Here is a 15,148-nt window from a genome sequence, read left to right as displayed (position 1 = left end):
GTAAATTTTCTTCCAACAATAACAGGATCTTGGAGGGGTGCTCATCCGGAAGATCTTATAAAATTGTATCAGACAACGATACTGTTGATGTGTTTGCTTTCGTTCTGCTGCAAACTCTCATAATATCAAACTTGAGCGAATTCAGTATCGTTGTTTGCGCATTGCTTTAGGCTGCGTGCACTCGACACATACAATGAGTCTTGAAGTTCTGGCGGGTGTTCTTCCATTGAAAAATCGTTTTTGCGAGCTTTCATCGCGACTGCTAATAAAATGTGAGGTACTGAATCCCCTGGTTATTAATAACTTCAAAAGGCTAGTTTAACTTCAATCTCAAACAAGATTCATGACAGTATATTTTAACCATATGTCACAAGAAATTGACGCTTCAAGATATATTCCTATCCGTGACAGCCTCCTAAATGTCGCTAACTCAACTTTATTTTTCGACACATCCATGCAGCGCGAAGTGCGTGGAATCCCGGAATACCTACGCTCGATTCCAAAAATATTTTTAAGTAAGTTCAAGCATATGAACTCTGAGAAAATATTTTACACGGACGGATCACGAACTGAAGAGGCTACTGGTTTCAAGAACCTGCATCTGTTTATATAGCAGAGTTAGCAGCAGTTCATTATTGTTTGAGTGTAATCGTCACATTATCTCCAAACCATGATTTTCTCTTCACAGATAGCCTGAGTGCAATTAAAGCCATTCGCTTAAACGCTTCTGGCAAAAAGTAACCGTTTTTCTTTGGCAAAATAAAACAATACCTGAACGACATTTTGAATAATAATTATCAAATCATAATAGTTTGGGTCTCGGCTCATTGCTGCATTCCAGGCAATGGAAGAGCCGATATTTTTGCCAAACGTGGTGCTATTGAGAATGAAATATATGAAAGACTGATTGCTTTCAACGAATTCTATAGCGCGTCTCGCCAAAGAACACTTGACAGCTGGCAAGGTTCTTGGGATAAAGATGATCTGGGTCGGTGGAGGCACTCAATTATTCCTAAAATATCGACTAAGGCATGGATCAGGAGATTGGATGTGAGTGGGGACTTCATTCGTGTGATGTCCAGACTCATGTCCAATCACTACACGTTAGATGCACATCTCCTTCGAATTGGACTTTCCGAAACTAATCATTGTGCTTGTGGCGAAGGTTATCGCGATATTGATCATGTCGTTTGGACATGCGTGGAGTATCATGATGTCAGATCTCAACTATTAAATTCCTTGCGTACTCAAGGTAGACTATCAAATGTCCCAGTTCGCGACATTCTTGCTTGAAACTTGTTTATCATTTCATTAAGTCCATTGGAGTTCCAATTTAAATTTTATTTTATGTTGGACCCCTTTCTCTTCCATGAGTTCAACCAATAGCCAGCTATATTAAATGAATAAAAGTGATGTAAATAGTTATAAAGGCCCGTTTTCAATTCCATTTTCACATTCACTTCACTTACATGTCACTTCACTTGATTTTCCCTATTACCAATATACGCATAGTGAAGTGATCAGTGTAGTGGAACAAAACTCAGTTTTTCAATGAAATGTTGGTGGCGTGATGTTCATAATGACATCAAGTTCATCCAAATAATTACTTTTGTCTTTGAATCGACTTCTGTGCTACTCGACTTTCACCGTGAAGTGATTCCGATAATATGGGTCACAATCACTTCACTTGGTTTTCACCGTGTAGTTATACCGGTAATAAGGGCTCATGTACAAAATAAATGTATCGCTTGATAAAAACAGTGTTTAGATTAACTAATGAATACCAACATACTAATATGATATTCGAAATGTATTATGTTTAAAGTACTATGTATTGTGAATGCCACGGCGAAGCAAAACTGCCTGTAAACTGTATATTGCCTATGAAATAAACGTATTTATGGAAAAAACGTGCTCCAAAAGCTTCGTTAAACTACGTCGCGTAAATTTTCAAGTGTGGATGATTATTTTAAAACTTGTCTGCGTAGAATGCTATTATTGAACTTCATAAGTTGCTAGATCCAAATTGTTTTCTTTTTGATTTTCTCATACAGAATGGTTATGCAATCATTGTGAAAACCGACTTTTGAACTGAGGTTCCGACAAGAACCGGAACTTTTGAACCGAGCGGAGTGTCATATATCATTCGACTCAGTTCGTCGAATACGCAAATTGTCTGTGTGTGTATTTTTCAGCAAGAATATCCGGCTATATAATAAAGAATTTCGCTATACCAGTTTAAACCCGCCTGATAGTTTATTTGTTAGAAGGGTGCGTCTTACTCATTTCAGACCTTCAGGGAGAAACAATACGCTTCCCCCACTTGACTCAAGTTGGCAATCCAGTCCATCATCCTGTCATTCACTTGTAAGATACCCTGATGCACTCCCTGCCCCTCCTTGTTTTCAATATAATTGAGCATAATACAATATACTATAATATAATACAATATGATATAATATAACATAATGAAATATAATTGAATATAATATAGCATTATATAATGCAATACAATATAATATAACATAACATAAAATAATATATGAAATAATATGCTATGAACAATATAACAGTTAATGTCGCAATGTAAGTTTGGCTCTTCTTTCGTCGCAGTATTGCAGGAAATATAATATTTCTCTTTAATGATAATAATAATAATTATTATTATTGTTATATAAAATATAATGTAATTTAATTCAATTCAATGTATTATAAATAATGTAATAAACAAGAGAATTATATGTTGCAATATACTATGATAAACATTGTTTTTCAGGATGGGCTTCAATTTATAAGCCATTTCGCGCCCTCTCATTCTGCCACTAACGCAGGAGGCGATAGCACCCAGTCGACGCCGTTCTATTGACCAAATGTCATCATAGACACACGGGAAGGCATGAGATAGCAACTTGTGAGGATTTAGTTATCTCTCCATTTGACGACCCTTACTCACTGGAAATGAAATGGTCACAAACTCTAAAATGGAACGAATTCTCTTTTCTCAGCGTTAGCTTGGCCGATTTTTACAAACATAGTTTCAAATGAAAGGTCTTATGATTTCATGCATAGCTCCTGAATTTCATCCGGATCTGACTTCCGGTTCCGAAATTACAAGATGAGCGTTCAAAATTTCAAACCGTCTTATAATGCGCACCGGTACGTACATGCGGTGGTACGGTAGAAGTAAACACAATACTGCTTCTACGAATGAAGCACGCTGTGTGCAAGTTCTTACATGCGGTAAAGAAAGGTTTTATTAGCTTATAACCAAACAAACTGACTGAACCGGTCGAACTTTTATTTAAATAATTGCCTTATTATCCTATTAAAAGAGGTTGAATATTATTCTAATCCGACCTTCAGGATATTGAGAGATAAAAATGTCTAATATTCATATAGAGTACGACACAAAAAAGTACGAAATTTTCGAAGCAGATTGTAAAAGTACTCGAACTTCTAGGCCTGGCTATTTATTGACCCTATAAACTTATTGCAACTGTGTCAGTCTCCCGATTCCGGATCCGGAAAGTTATCCAAAATGTCTAATATGAAATTTTCATCGATTTCTCGTGAAATGTTAATGAGAAAGGCACCATTACACAACTAAGTGGATTAAAATCAGAGATGCCAGGTAAAAATTTGAAAAATCTTCAGAAAGGGTGCATATTCGAAAAAAAATCTGCAGTCAACATATATGTCTTTCAGGCAGGCATTTTGTTGTAAAGTATGATACGCTAAATTGATTTCGTTTCTCTGAATGAAACAGGTTTTCAACTTTTGGTTACTTGCGTAACTACTTATTAGTAATATATATTAAAATTAGAGCAGCTGAACTACTTCAGAATTGGTATATGACATTTCACTTTGTAATTTCAGAACCTTAAGCCATATCTAGATAAAATTCAATAGTAGCCCATGAAACCAAAATACCTTTCATTTTAATCCAAGTTGGCAGAAATCGGTTTCGCCACCTCTGAGAAAAGGAAGTGACATTATTTGCTATAAACATACACATTTTGCGATTTCAATCGACATGACACACTCCAGAAAAAATAGTGCATACTCGTGTAGTAGTATCAATGTACGATGATTTTTTCGTAATTCTGAAGGAAAATAAAGCCCTTGAGCGAAAAGTCCATGTAACATTTAGTTGTTTGATTACTAATTTTCAGTGTAGTATTCTGAAACATCGGCTTCGGAAGGGTTACTGGTTTTGTTCGATAAAAGTTTCCACAGACAGCAAGTCATGAAGTTCGACGACGCGTCAAGAGCTCATCATTTGCTATGCTTTCTACAATCGTGCCCTGGTTCTGCCCACACTCAGAACACCATCGAGCATAACAGTGTATGTTGGTGGTGGCATCCAGTAACATATAGTAGACGACGTATGGTGACGGATTGTTCACCAGCTTTGGTCATTTGGGCCATGCTTCGCTGCACGCATTTCCTTCCTTCCTTCCTACCTTTCTTCCGTTCGTCCGATGCTTCAAATCAGTCATTGGAGTGTCGGAACGCCGCTGTTGGATGCGATCGGCGTGGTGTCCGTTGTTGATTAATTCCCCATGTTGGTTGCGCGCACTGGATCAAGGCTGCTTATTGGCATACTGAGAAGGGAACGATGGGGGCACTTTTTTAATGTATGCACCATTGGGAACTCAACAGTAAATGCAGTTAGTTGAAGCATGTCTGGGCGAAAAGGTTTTCCAAAACTGAATGCTATTCGTAGATGATCGAATAGTGTTCATACATGTATTCAAAATTCAATTCAAGACAGTAACCAGAGTCCAAAACAAAATTTCATTAACGATAACTCCAATAATTAATACTCGACAAAAGGGTGTACGATTTTTCTACTCTCCCTTCGGATATCTGTCGATCTACAAATCCAACAACTACTGCAGCACGCGATCAGCGTAAAGCAGACCAACGGCGACGGCAAACGACGCCGGCGATGATTGGTCACTCAGGTGCCCACACTTGACTCACTGTTGGCATCCGCGTGCCGTATTTTTCAGTTCTTTGTTGGCAGGCGCGGTGTTGTGACGATATCGTAGCGAAATTGAGGCTGGATAAGCTTTTAGTGAATTTATTTGCGACGAAAAGACTAATAGTAAAATGTGAAGGATCTGCTTCTCCTCATCATGAAACCCAATCTTCGAACGGCTATTTGTGACGTGAAGTGATCTTGAAGAGGAGAATTAGAAAATAGTGAAGTGCCGAAAACGAGTAGTCACCGTTGGTGACCTCTGAGTTGTTCCGTGAAGATCAACGGAACTTGTAAGAATCGGTAGAACGTGCCACGTGCTGCAACAGTTGAAGTGTACATTACTGAACGGGTGCCGCGGGGAAAGGAAAGGCGGCTAGTGATCATGCGGCTGAGTAAGATCTTCAACCACAAGTTTGTGCTTGGCAGTTGCAATCTAATTTTCATGGTAATGATTATTGCTGTTGTTTGATGATTTTTTCCATGTTCGAAATTGTGGCAGTCATGTTGTTTTTTTTTTCTTTCTTTCTTCAAACACTCTCTAGTACGTTGATAGTATCAGTATGAAGTGAATCAATAAGTATTAAATTCGAAGAAACGTTATTTTCAATGGTTGTAGTAATACCGAGAACCGAGTGAAGCTCATTTCCGGATGTCAATCAAATAGATGTGCAGTTTTACCTAACACAATAAACCTGATTCAACGAGCTGATTTCAACTGCAATCATGATCAGGAGAAATGTGAACATACGTTCTGCTGAATCTATCAATGAAGATGTTTCTTTTCGACAACACAATTTTCAATCGAATCAGTGCTAAGCGATCTTGAATCTTAGAACGCGGTTTCAACACATAATTATTATTGAATATAAATATGTTGATGTAAGGTTTGCTCGAATGATAAATGATTTACTGTTATTTTTTCATCAACATATAGAGCAATTCCGTAGAAGATGTCAATTGAATTTTTCGAGACAATAACCATTGTGACTTTGTCAAGAAAAACAGCGTAAACGGTTTTCAGTGTTTGAAAAATATCAACTTCATTCTTCAGTATTTTTTTTAAGGGAGCTCTTTTCCCTAAAATGAGGTTATCGAATAGAACCTCGAAATCGGATTGAAAGTACTCGAAGCAGTCTGTTTTCTAATTCCGTATTCTAGTTGGGGAGAAAAGAAAATTCCTTGACCACTAAAAAGAGCTGCAATCTCAAAAAAAAATTCAAAAAAGTTCATTCAAATTTAGACATATAAACATCATCGCCATACAACAATCTGTTTAATGTTGGCAGCCGATTGTTGTTTATGAGGTTGAAACAATGCTAAACATTAAAATAACCGATTTGCTTTCTATTATAAAACATCATTTTTGGAGAAGTAAAACGACGAAGTAATCGATAGAAAAGTTGGAAGCCCTTTCCGATTATGCCGTGAAATATTGGTTTCTAGAATTTCTACCACGAATTTGGGCTGATTTGAAACACAAATTCATTCAGATTATTTCGGTTAGTTCCGAAAAGTGTGACTCAACGCTTACGTTGAATATTCGATAAGATTCTCTGTTCGCAAACCTAAGAAGATGGCTGATCACACAATGATGCACACCATCCGGAAATTACTTTTCGGACGGGTTCAATCCGCTAGTATGTCTCCCGATATATTTAACCATCGAAAATTATCTAATTTTAATTTTGATATGATATGTTTAGTGTCTCTACATCTTGAGCTGTGTATGATTATTATAACCTAAAACTATTCTTGCAAAATCAATGCAATCTGCTGTGCATTATTTAGGTATTCTTCATGATATAAATAACATGATTTTCCCATGACTTTCGAAGTACGTTAAAATCAAAAGGCAAATCTTCCAACACCTGCACCTCACCACTAGATGGCTTGACAAACGACAGGTCAATGTTTTCTCTATTCATTCGTGCCAAATTTGCATGAAAATCGAATCGACACGAGTAACGCCCAAAACATCAAAACATTAGCAAGGCTTTCTTCCAGCGTGCAGTTTTAGAATGAATGAAACGAATTGAAATCTAAAACAGACAACGTTCGTCAAACCTACATCGAACAGTCTGTCGGCCCGTGAGCTTTATACATTGCTCTAATTACAGTCATTGCAATAAAAAACGATAAATCCCTCGATGCCACTGACTGTGACGGTGTCGGTAACATTTTTTTCGCTCATCAAATGCCAATCCCCAACCATCTGGACCGACGCAGGCAAAATCTCAGCGAAACATTTTTTGGTTTTACTTTCACGAAAGCGAAATTTTTGAATTCGTGCGGTATTTTGTTGTGATGCTTGCAATTTAGAGGTTTTAAATTATTCAAATGTCAATCGATAAGGATTGTGTGCCTTAACGCAATGATGATCGCGTTTAATCAGTGTCAAACGAGCCGCGAAACCGAACTTACGCGAGTAAACGGTTTACAAATCGTGACAGGATAAAAGACAATTGTTTTAAGGGACTATTTTCACACCAATAGTGTTTATTTTGGTTCTATTATGACGATTTCGACGTGTTGTATGGTTCGTAAGGATAGTTTTAATCGCATGTATCAGGACAACTGACTTATTTCTATTACTAGAGGCGTCCGCGTCGAACGTTTTTCTTATCATCATTTGGAAAGAATAGGAGGGAATTTTCACAGAATTATAACATTGATTGTTAATCCAGATCAAATATTTTTTTTGCAAATTATTAATTTCTAATTGCACTGAATAGGAATATTTGTTATCCCCGAACGTCGGCGAGTTTGACATATTAGGTAAGAAGTCGGCCGCTAAAACAAGCCAGTGCCAAGTATGTGTTAAAGTATGAATATTGTGCACGGGATCGTTTTTTGTGAGAAAAAGGCGGATGGATAATATCAGATAAATAACTGGAGGACGTCCATACTAATAAAACTGACATGACATCTTTCATACTTCAAAAAATCTATAACCGTTGGTATTCGTTGATTTTGCAACTTTTACTGCTTCGCTTCCAGAATTATAACGGTGCATCTATACTAAAGTTCGACTTATTGACGACAAACATATTCTACCACACAAATAACGCTGAACAATTGAGAGTAAAACAATACGAACCTGAATTCTGGACATTCAGGGATCGGAACTGAATTCGGAACCTGAGATTGATACCGAACCCAGTTGCAAAATTCAGGTTCGGAATCCAGATCAAGAACTCTCCTCATGAATTTAGTTCTAGAACTCTAGCACTGAACTTATTCTTAGAATCCAGAATCTAGAAGTAGAATCTCAAAAATGTAGTGCCACACACTGAATTTTATTCGGTAATTTTTACATTTTTTGACGAGTTTAGAACAGCCGAACTATCGTACACTCTCATTCTACTGATATATCAGCACAAATGAATATTTCTTGACAGCAACATCTTAAGATACCGCTGTGATGAAATGCTATTTTTACTGAAAAAACGAGGTTTGAGCAGCTGAGATCGGTAATCCAATTTAAGTGTGCAGAACTTAGAATTGGGACAGAATCTAGAACACCACGAATCTAGAATTAACACCACGCAAAAGGTCTGTTTTTATTGCTGTTGGTGGAAGGTTCTCATCATGACGTCCAGTCCTCTATAACGCACTAAAAGAAAAGATCGATATTCAACCAAGGTTTACCTTTTACACTCGTTCAGTTGAGAATATCGGGACTGACACTACCTCAAAACCGTTTTTTGGCACGGAAAAGGAAAGGAAGCGTGAAGAAATGTCTCCATTGTTCCTAAAAGTTTGAAAAAACTTTTTTTTAAGTATGTGTAGTTATCTCACACTGTTCAAAATTAAATCATAAATTGCTGATCAGATTTCTGATGACATGGTGAATGGTTTATGTTTTCGCGTTTAGTATTACTCGAGATATTTTCGATTAAGTTCTACCCATTGTACCACCCGGGTGATAAAATATACATATCCGCGATATTACTTACTTATCTTACCTAACAGCTATAGACCTGGGGTGTCCTTTGCTGTATCAAGAATACGTCTCCACATAACTCGGTCCATGGCTGCTCGTCGCCAGCCACTCAAGGCACGGACGCTTCTGAGATCACCCTCCACTTGATCGATCCACCTTGCTCGCTGCGCTCCTCTTCTTCTTGTACCAGTCGGATTAAATTCAAGAACCATTTTCACTGGGCTGTCGTCCGACATCCTTATGACATGCCCAGCCCATCGTAGACGTCCGATTTTAGCTTTCCGTGCGATGGGTGGTACCCCTAGTACCTGTTGCAATTCGTGAACCGCGATATTGACGCCAATATCGCGGTTTTTTAAAGAATTTTTTCAATCGTTTTTGTTTTAGCCAAATCAATTCGAATGTCAGCTGAGAGCAATGCAAAGTAATCGTTCGTCTCTTTACTTTTACGAAGGCAAACTGATAGTTTTTTCGCTTGAAGCAAAACCCAACCCAGTTTCGATACTAACTGCTGTCAAGCATATGAATTTGACAGCACTTGGGGTCGGAACTGGGTTAGTTTTGGTTTCAAGCGAAAACGACATAAACATAAAGCAAATAAACCTAGAGAACCGAGTGTAATAGTAATGTAACGAAGCTGCCAGTGACACTAAAAGCGCCGAAATGTTCCTAAAATATATTTACAAAGTTGCCTGAGCATTTCACATAAACCACAGTAGGTATACATAAAGTGCACTTATTTTCCTCTAGAGCACGGTTAGTGTCTTCGAACTGTGAGAAACTCAGGTTTAATTGATTTATGACATATGATAACATACAGTTTGAATAATTTGTTTTCAAAGAACTTTCGAATGCAGAACATTCAAAAATCCTGGGGAGTTCCCCCTCCAGGTTCATTTTGCAATAATTTTGTCAATATTTTTTATCATATCATAAATACACACTCAAAATCGATTCCCGAGCGCGGTATAATGAAATGCTTAATTAAATCGGCAACACCAAGTGCTACTGATTATTCAGTAATCCAAACGCTTCTTCCCGAAATTAATGTACATAATAATTTGATAGATATTTCGGTGAATCGCATCTTGTTATCGAACTTTGGCATAATCATTTGCCAAACTTGTCAGTAATATACCGAATGTGTTTGCTCAGTATACACTGAGGTCTCCTTTTACGCGGGGGATACGTACCGCGTAAACAAAAACCGCGTAACTTCGGAAATCCGCGTAACTTCGCAAATCAGCTTAAAAAACCGCAAAACTAAAGAAAAAAAATTTTTGATGCCAAATGTCATGAAACGTCCAGATCTAGTGAAATCTGAAATAATTTTTTTTAAATTGACTTCGGGACTGATGCCTAATGTCTTAGAAAATTGTACCAGATCTCGACGTTTTATGCATTCCTAAGACAAAATATGAAAACCCCTTAGCTTGGGAAATCCGCATAAAAATATCGCATAACTTAAAAAATCCGTGTAAAAAACCGCGTAACTTCGGAAATCCGCGTAACAAGAAACCGTGTAACTTCGGAAATCCGCATAAAAAGAAACCGCAATGAAAACCGCGTAAAAAAGACTCCTAGATGTACTAGCTTCTACCGAAATTCAACGAGACACTCGTTATTAGCCGTAGAAAATTAGCGATAGTGAAATCAAAAACTATTTTTTTATATATTACTTTGACTACTTATTTCTAGTTAGCAATGTTGAGGAGAACTAGAAACAACTGCTTTTAGCCGTGTAATTTTTTGTGTTTGTTTTTCTTTGTTTATATTTTGAATTAGAAGGTGAAATCTTTAAACAATAAGTTTTTCCAGCCCTAGCTGTTGTGTTCATATTTCAGTAATTATACTTTTGTCAATTTGCTGAAATCGCCTATCATAAAGAAATTGTTTACCCATCAACGGAATCGATTTGATTTCGTTTTATTATTTGACTTCTTATTATTCAACGAAACGCGATAATTTTTGTCAGTCACCTTCATTGCGAATTCACAGTGGTGCGTATTATCAGAAATTGCCCCGTGCACCAAAAGAGAGCAGATAATGTAAACGATATAATAACGATGATCAATGGCAGCGTGAAAACTGTACCTTGAAAACCAGTGCTTTACCTTGGTCAGCAACCGGGGACAAATAGGAAGCAACGCGTTATCATGCAGTAGTAGTGAATGGCTTGTCGCCAGATATGATGAATACGGGGTAAATCAAGCGATATAATTCATATTTTTTATATAAAAATTGTATTTAGGTCTATTTGCTTACAAGCTTCACGTGGCCGATTGAGCCGATTTTTTAATAGAAATGTTATTTTTAATACTGCATTTCGTAGTCACCCTTTTTCTCGGGGGAGAGGAGTTTCCATTTTCATCCAACGAGGATTGAGGAGCACTTTGTTCGTGGCGTTTATAGTCGCATCGTCGGTATTGGTGTTGTGAAACGTATTAAGGATAGCTTCCGTTTTTTTCTCACTATTGTTCGTAGTCTTATGCTCGTTGTTAGTTGCTGTAGATGCGTCTTGTACTTTGATTGCAGTTGATTGTTGGTTTGATGCTGGAAGCGTTTTTAAAGCAGAAGTACTGGGTACACTAGCTCTCGTACGCGCACATGCACACGTACTTCTATGGCATTGTCCATCATGTACACAGGGATTTTGTATTTGATGTTGTCACACTCAACGCTTTGCACCTCATTATCAACCGAAGGGAATGCAATTGCATCTTTTTCACGTTTAAACATAATATACTCACAGTTAGACGCCTTGTTGAATTGAATCTCAGTTACATTATTAGCTTCTAGATGCATTTGTTCTTTAAGTCAAATTTCAATTTCGTTTGCTGCTAGTCTAACTTTGCAGCATTTGAAATCAATACAAATTGAATTTGGTCTTTTAGGCCAAGTTTCAGGCTTTGTTAAAACGTATTTGCTCATTTCGTACACTCTATTGTTCACTACACTGAATTGTCTTCTTTGTTTCTATCGTCTCGACTGAAAGCAATTTTGGACTGTGTCGGATGAGATGCGAGCACGAACTGGAATATAATTCATAATTCGAACACGAAACGAAACAAGAATGAAACGTAAAGTTAAACAATCAGACGTCTAGTCATTATTTAGTAATAGTAATAGTAATTATATACTTTTACCTTCGATAAATTCGAGTATAAAATTTTCACTCTTGATTTGGTATGTTAATGCACTCTGATTTTAAATAAACTTTGTCATACTCCATACATAATTTCAGCTGTGCGGCATCACTTTACTGGCCACTGGATTCTACATGTTCACCGATGCCCCTCGGATTCTTTTGTCTCGCCTGTTGATCTCATCCAGTGAGCAGCACAGAACTGCTTTGTCGGAACTCGAGCAGCCGCTGTTCTATTATGTAGCTTTGGGTTTAACCACAGCTGGTCTCGTGGCCATTACCGCTTCACTACTGGGATGTTGGGCTACCTGTATGAACACGTATTGTATACTAACGATTGTATGATTCCTCAGTTAAAAAGCCTACTACTCCCAAGACTAATTAAATCTCTTTCAGTACTTCCTCATCATTTTGTGTCTTCTGATCGCCGAATTCGGTGTTTGCTTGATGATAACCGCTTGGCCTCAGTGTCTTGGTTTGAACTTGGATGAAACGGCCATGGTAAAAGCACTGCAAGGTAGCTACGGTGTACCCGATCATGAACAGTTCACTGCCGCTATGGATCTTGCCCAAACCATCTTTGAATGCTGTGCTATTAATACGGCCATCAACTACGACACCTCTCTGTGGAAATTGCAAAGTCTTGGCAAAAAAGAACTCACTGTACCGCTGACGTGCTGTAAACTACAAAACCGATACGAGTTTTCAGCCTACCTGGATCCGATACCAACGAATCTAACTCTATGTCAAGCTCTACAATCACATGACTATGAAAGTAGTAGACACTTGGACGTAAGTATTCGGGTTTCATGAAAGCGGTATCGCTTTTGTTTATTGATCAGAGCAGCTCGAGAGCTGACCCAGAGTCGCCCAAACAACTTTTCAGATGTTTGTATTAGCAACCTGGGGTCGCTCTAGATCGGACTCCAATGGCGTAGTTTTGCTCTGAAAATTTTCTCGGGTCGCACCACGGCATCCATGCGAGTTTGTTTATTTTTTCTTTTTTCTATGAGTTGTTGTTTAGGACGCGTACCACGTGTTCGTTTAACTCGGAGTCAGAGACACCCGCGTGTAGGTCCAAAAACGAAAACGGTATAAAGTGCCTATAGCCAGAGTGACAACAGCTGTTTGTTTGGAATGGCAGCTTTAGTTCCAAACGAGCCAACGACCTGTCATATGCCATTTAAAGCAGGTTCGCCGAGAGAAAAATGAGCCCGGGGGGATTGCAACACGGGCCCCGTTGGTTTAGTGACCAAAAAAAGGTTTCAACGAATGATTTGATTAAGAAATACTTTTACCCCTTATAACCCAGGGGTTCTCAAATTTGAACCAAATGAGCAGATATCATCAATTCCATCATATTTTGTGTTGAAGATGTTAGAAAATGCCAAATCACTATTAAAAAATCTTCCAAACGAAATTATCCTATGTATCATACGCTGGGTCAATACAGTAGTTACAAAATTATAAGATTATTATAAGATAAGTGTATATTTTGAGAGTGATTTTTATATATACGATTCAATGTCTTTTAAATAGTACCGGGAGAATATAAACAATATAAACATAAATATTTGGTGCATTGATAACATAATCATCTGTCTATATGCAATAAACAACTTCATTTCTCGACGAGGTTCATTCAACCTACCTGGGTTCGATTCCCAACCCCGCACACAGGGTCAGGAGGTTTTTCTGATCCGAAGTGATGAATGACCCTAAGGTTAAATTCTGTGTAAACGAAAATAAAAAAAAATGTTTCCATTTCTTCATTCTTAGGAAAATGGATTACCTATTCGTATTTGTAAGATATTTGGGATATTTGTACGATTTATTGGGAGTATCGTAAGCTCATTTAATAATTTTGACAATGTTTAATAAGTTTTGGAGGTATTTATACTTCTTTTTCTAAGCGTTCTACTCCATATTCACGTGTTCGTTAAATCCTAAACGGTCCATATCCTTATCACTTTTTTTTGCAGCCATGTTCTTGAATATTCCACATTTCGAAGATATAACAAAATGGATTTGATTTGCTGATGGAATGCGATTTTCTAGAGACTTCAACTAATCAGAAAATTTGGATGCTCGAGTTTATCGGTAACGATATGCTTTGGAAAGAATACTGCTGTATTATTCTACTGTATCATATATAACACGTTCAAATGTTAAGAACAATATTTTATTGTTTAACATATGTGTTTGGAATTTTGCTACAGAAATTCGGAATTTCGTTAATGGTCATTTGTACCTTTGATCTTTGCAAGGTTTTAATACAAATAAAACGTTGACACTTGAGAACAATGTTAATATACTGAAGAATTAGAAGTGTAAACTATCAACTATTGCTTTAGTAAAGCTGTTAGATATTAAACTTCTAAAGTAAACATGTATCAAAATATAGGAAGTAATTTACGTATGATATATAATATCTTCGGTTAAATCTTCGAATTCCGGGCCCCCTGAAAAAGTCCGGATACAAAAGGGAATCCCCCTTTCCCTCCCCCCTCTCGGCGGCCATACACTAACGAAACTGCCAACATTTCGGATTAAATATTTTGATTTGTTACCAATATTACGGAGGAGATGTCGTCACTCTGGTTATAGGCAATCTCATTGCTTATTCCTATTTTTTTCTAGGGCTGCCTACATAAGATCGAAATTTGGTATCGAGAGCAATACTTTCTATTTCTGTGTGCCGGATTGATCATCGCTGTTGTCGAGTTCTGCGTTCTATTAAGCATAATTCTGAGTTGTACAAAATTGCCCCGGCGAGCGGTTCTTCGTGCTCCAGAACGGATTTCTCCGACAGGTGGTCTCGTTCAACCAAGGAGGCACGGCGTTCGAGATAACATCTACGAACGGGACCCGCCGGTACCAGTTCCGGTTCCGTCGATACGCGAAACTTATATCCAACCCAAAGAATTTACCAAATCGAGACACGAGAATCCGTTTAACACTGGATCCCATTACTACCAGATTTCAAAGAGTTATCTCGTGTAGTATTCGTTCACTAGAATTAAGATGTATTGTCATAAAAATAAGGTTAAACAATAAATATTAAGTCCAAACG

At 37.6% G+C, this 15,148-nt stretch overlaps 1 protein-coding gene across 4 annotated transcripts in view; it reads left to right on the top strand.

Moving 5' to 3' along the window:
* The window catches only part of LOC131434949 (elongator complex protein 4-like), a 37,035-nt gene extending 21,887 nt beyond the window's left edge, over window positions 1-15,148 (top strand). For 2 of the 4 annotated variants that reach the window (XM_058602288.1, XM_058602290.1), the window contains exons 2-4: window positions 12,175-12,414; window positions 12,472-12,867; window positions 14,716-15,148. In XM_058602288.1, coding sequence (XP_058458271.1) covers window positions 12,211-12,414; window positions 12,472-12,867; window positions 14,716-15,078 — 963 coding nt within the window. In that variant the 5' untranslated portion in view covers window positions 12,175-12,210 and the 3' untranslated portion in view covers window positions 15,079-15,148. Of the gene's footprint in view, window positions 1-4,545; window positions 5,433-9,424; window positions 11,133-12,174; window positions 12,415-12,471; window positions 12,868-14,715 lie in introns of those variants that run through there. The other 2 variants (XM_058602286.1, XM_058602289.1) reach the window with 2 other exon arrangements.

This window comes from Malaya genurostris, chromosome 3 (genome assembly GCF_030247185.1).
Source record: "Malaya genurostris strain Urasoe2022 chromosome 3, Malgen_1.1, whole genome shotgun sequence".
NCBI classification, from domain to species: domain Eukaryota; kingdom Metazoa; phylum Arthropoda; class Insecta; order Diptera; family Culicidae; genus Malaya; species Malaya genurostris.
Note: the sequence above shows the minus strand (reverse complement) of the source record. Positions and strands in the feature narration are given on the sequence as shown.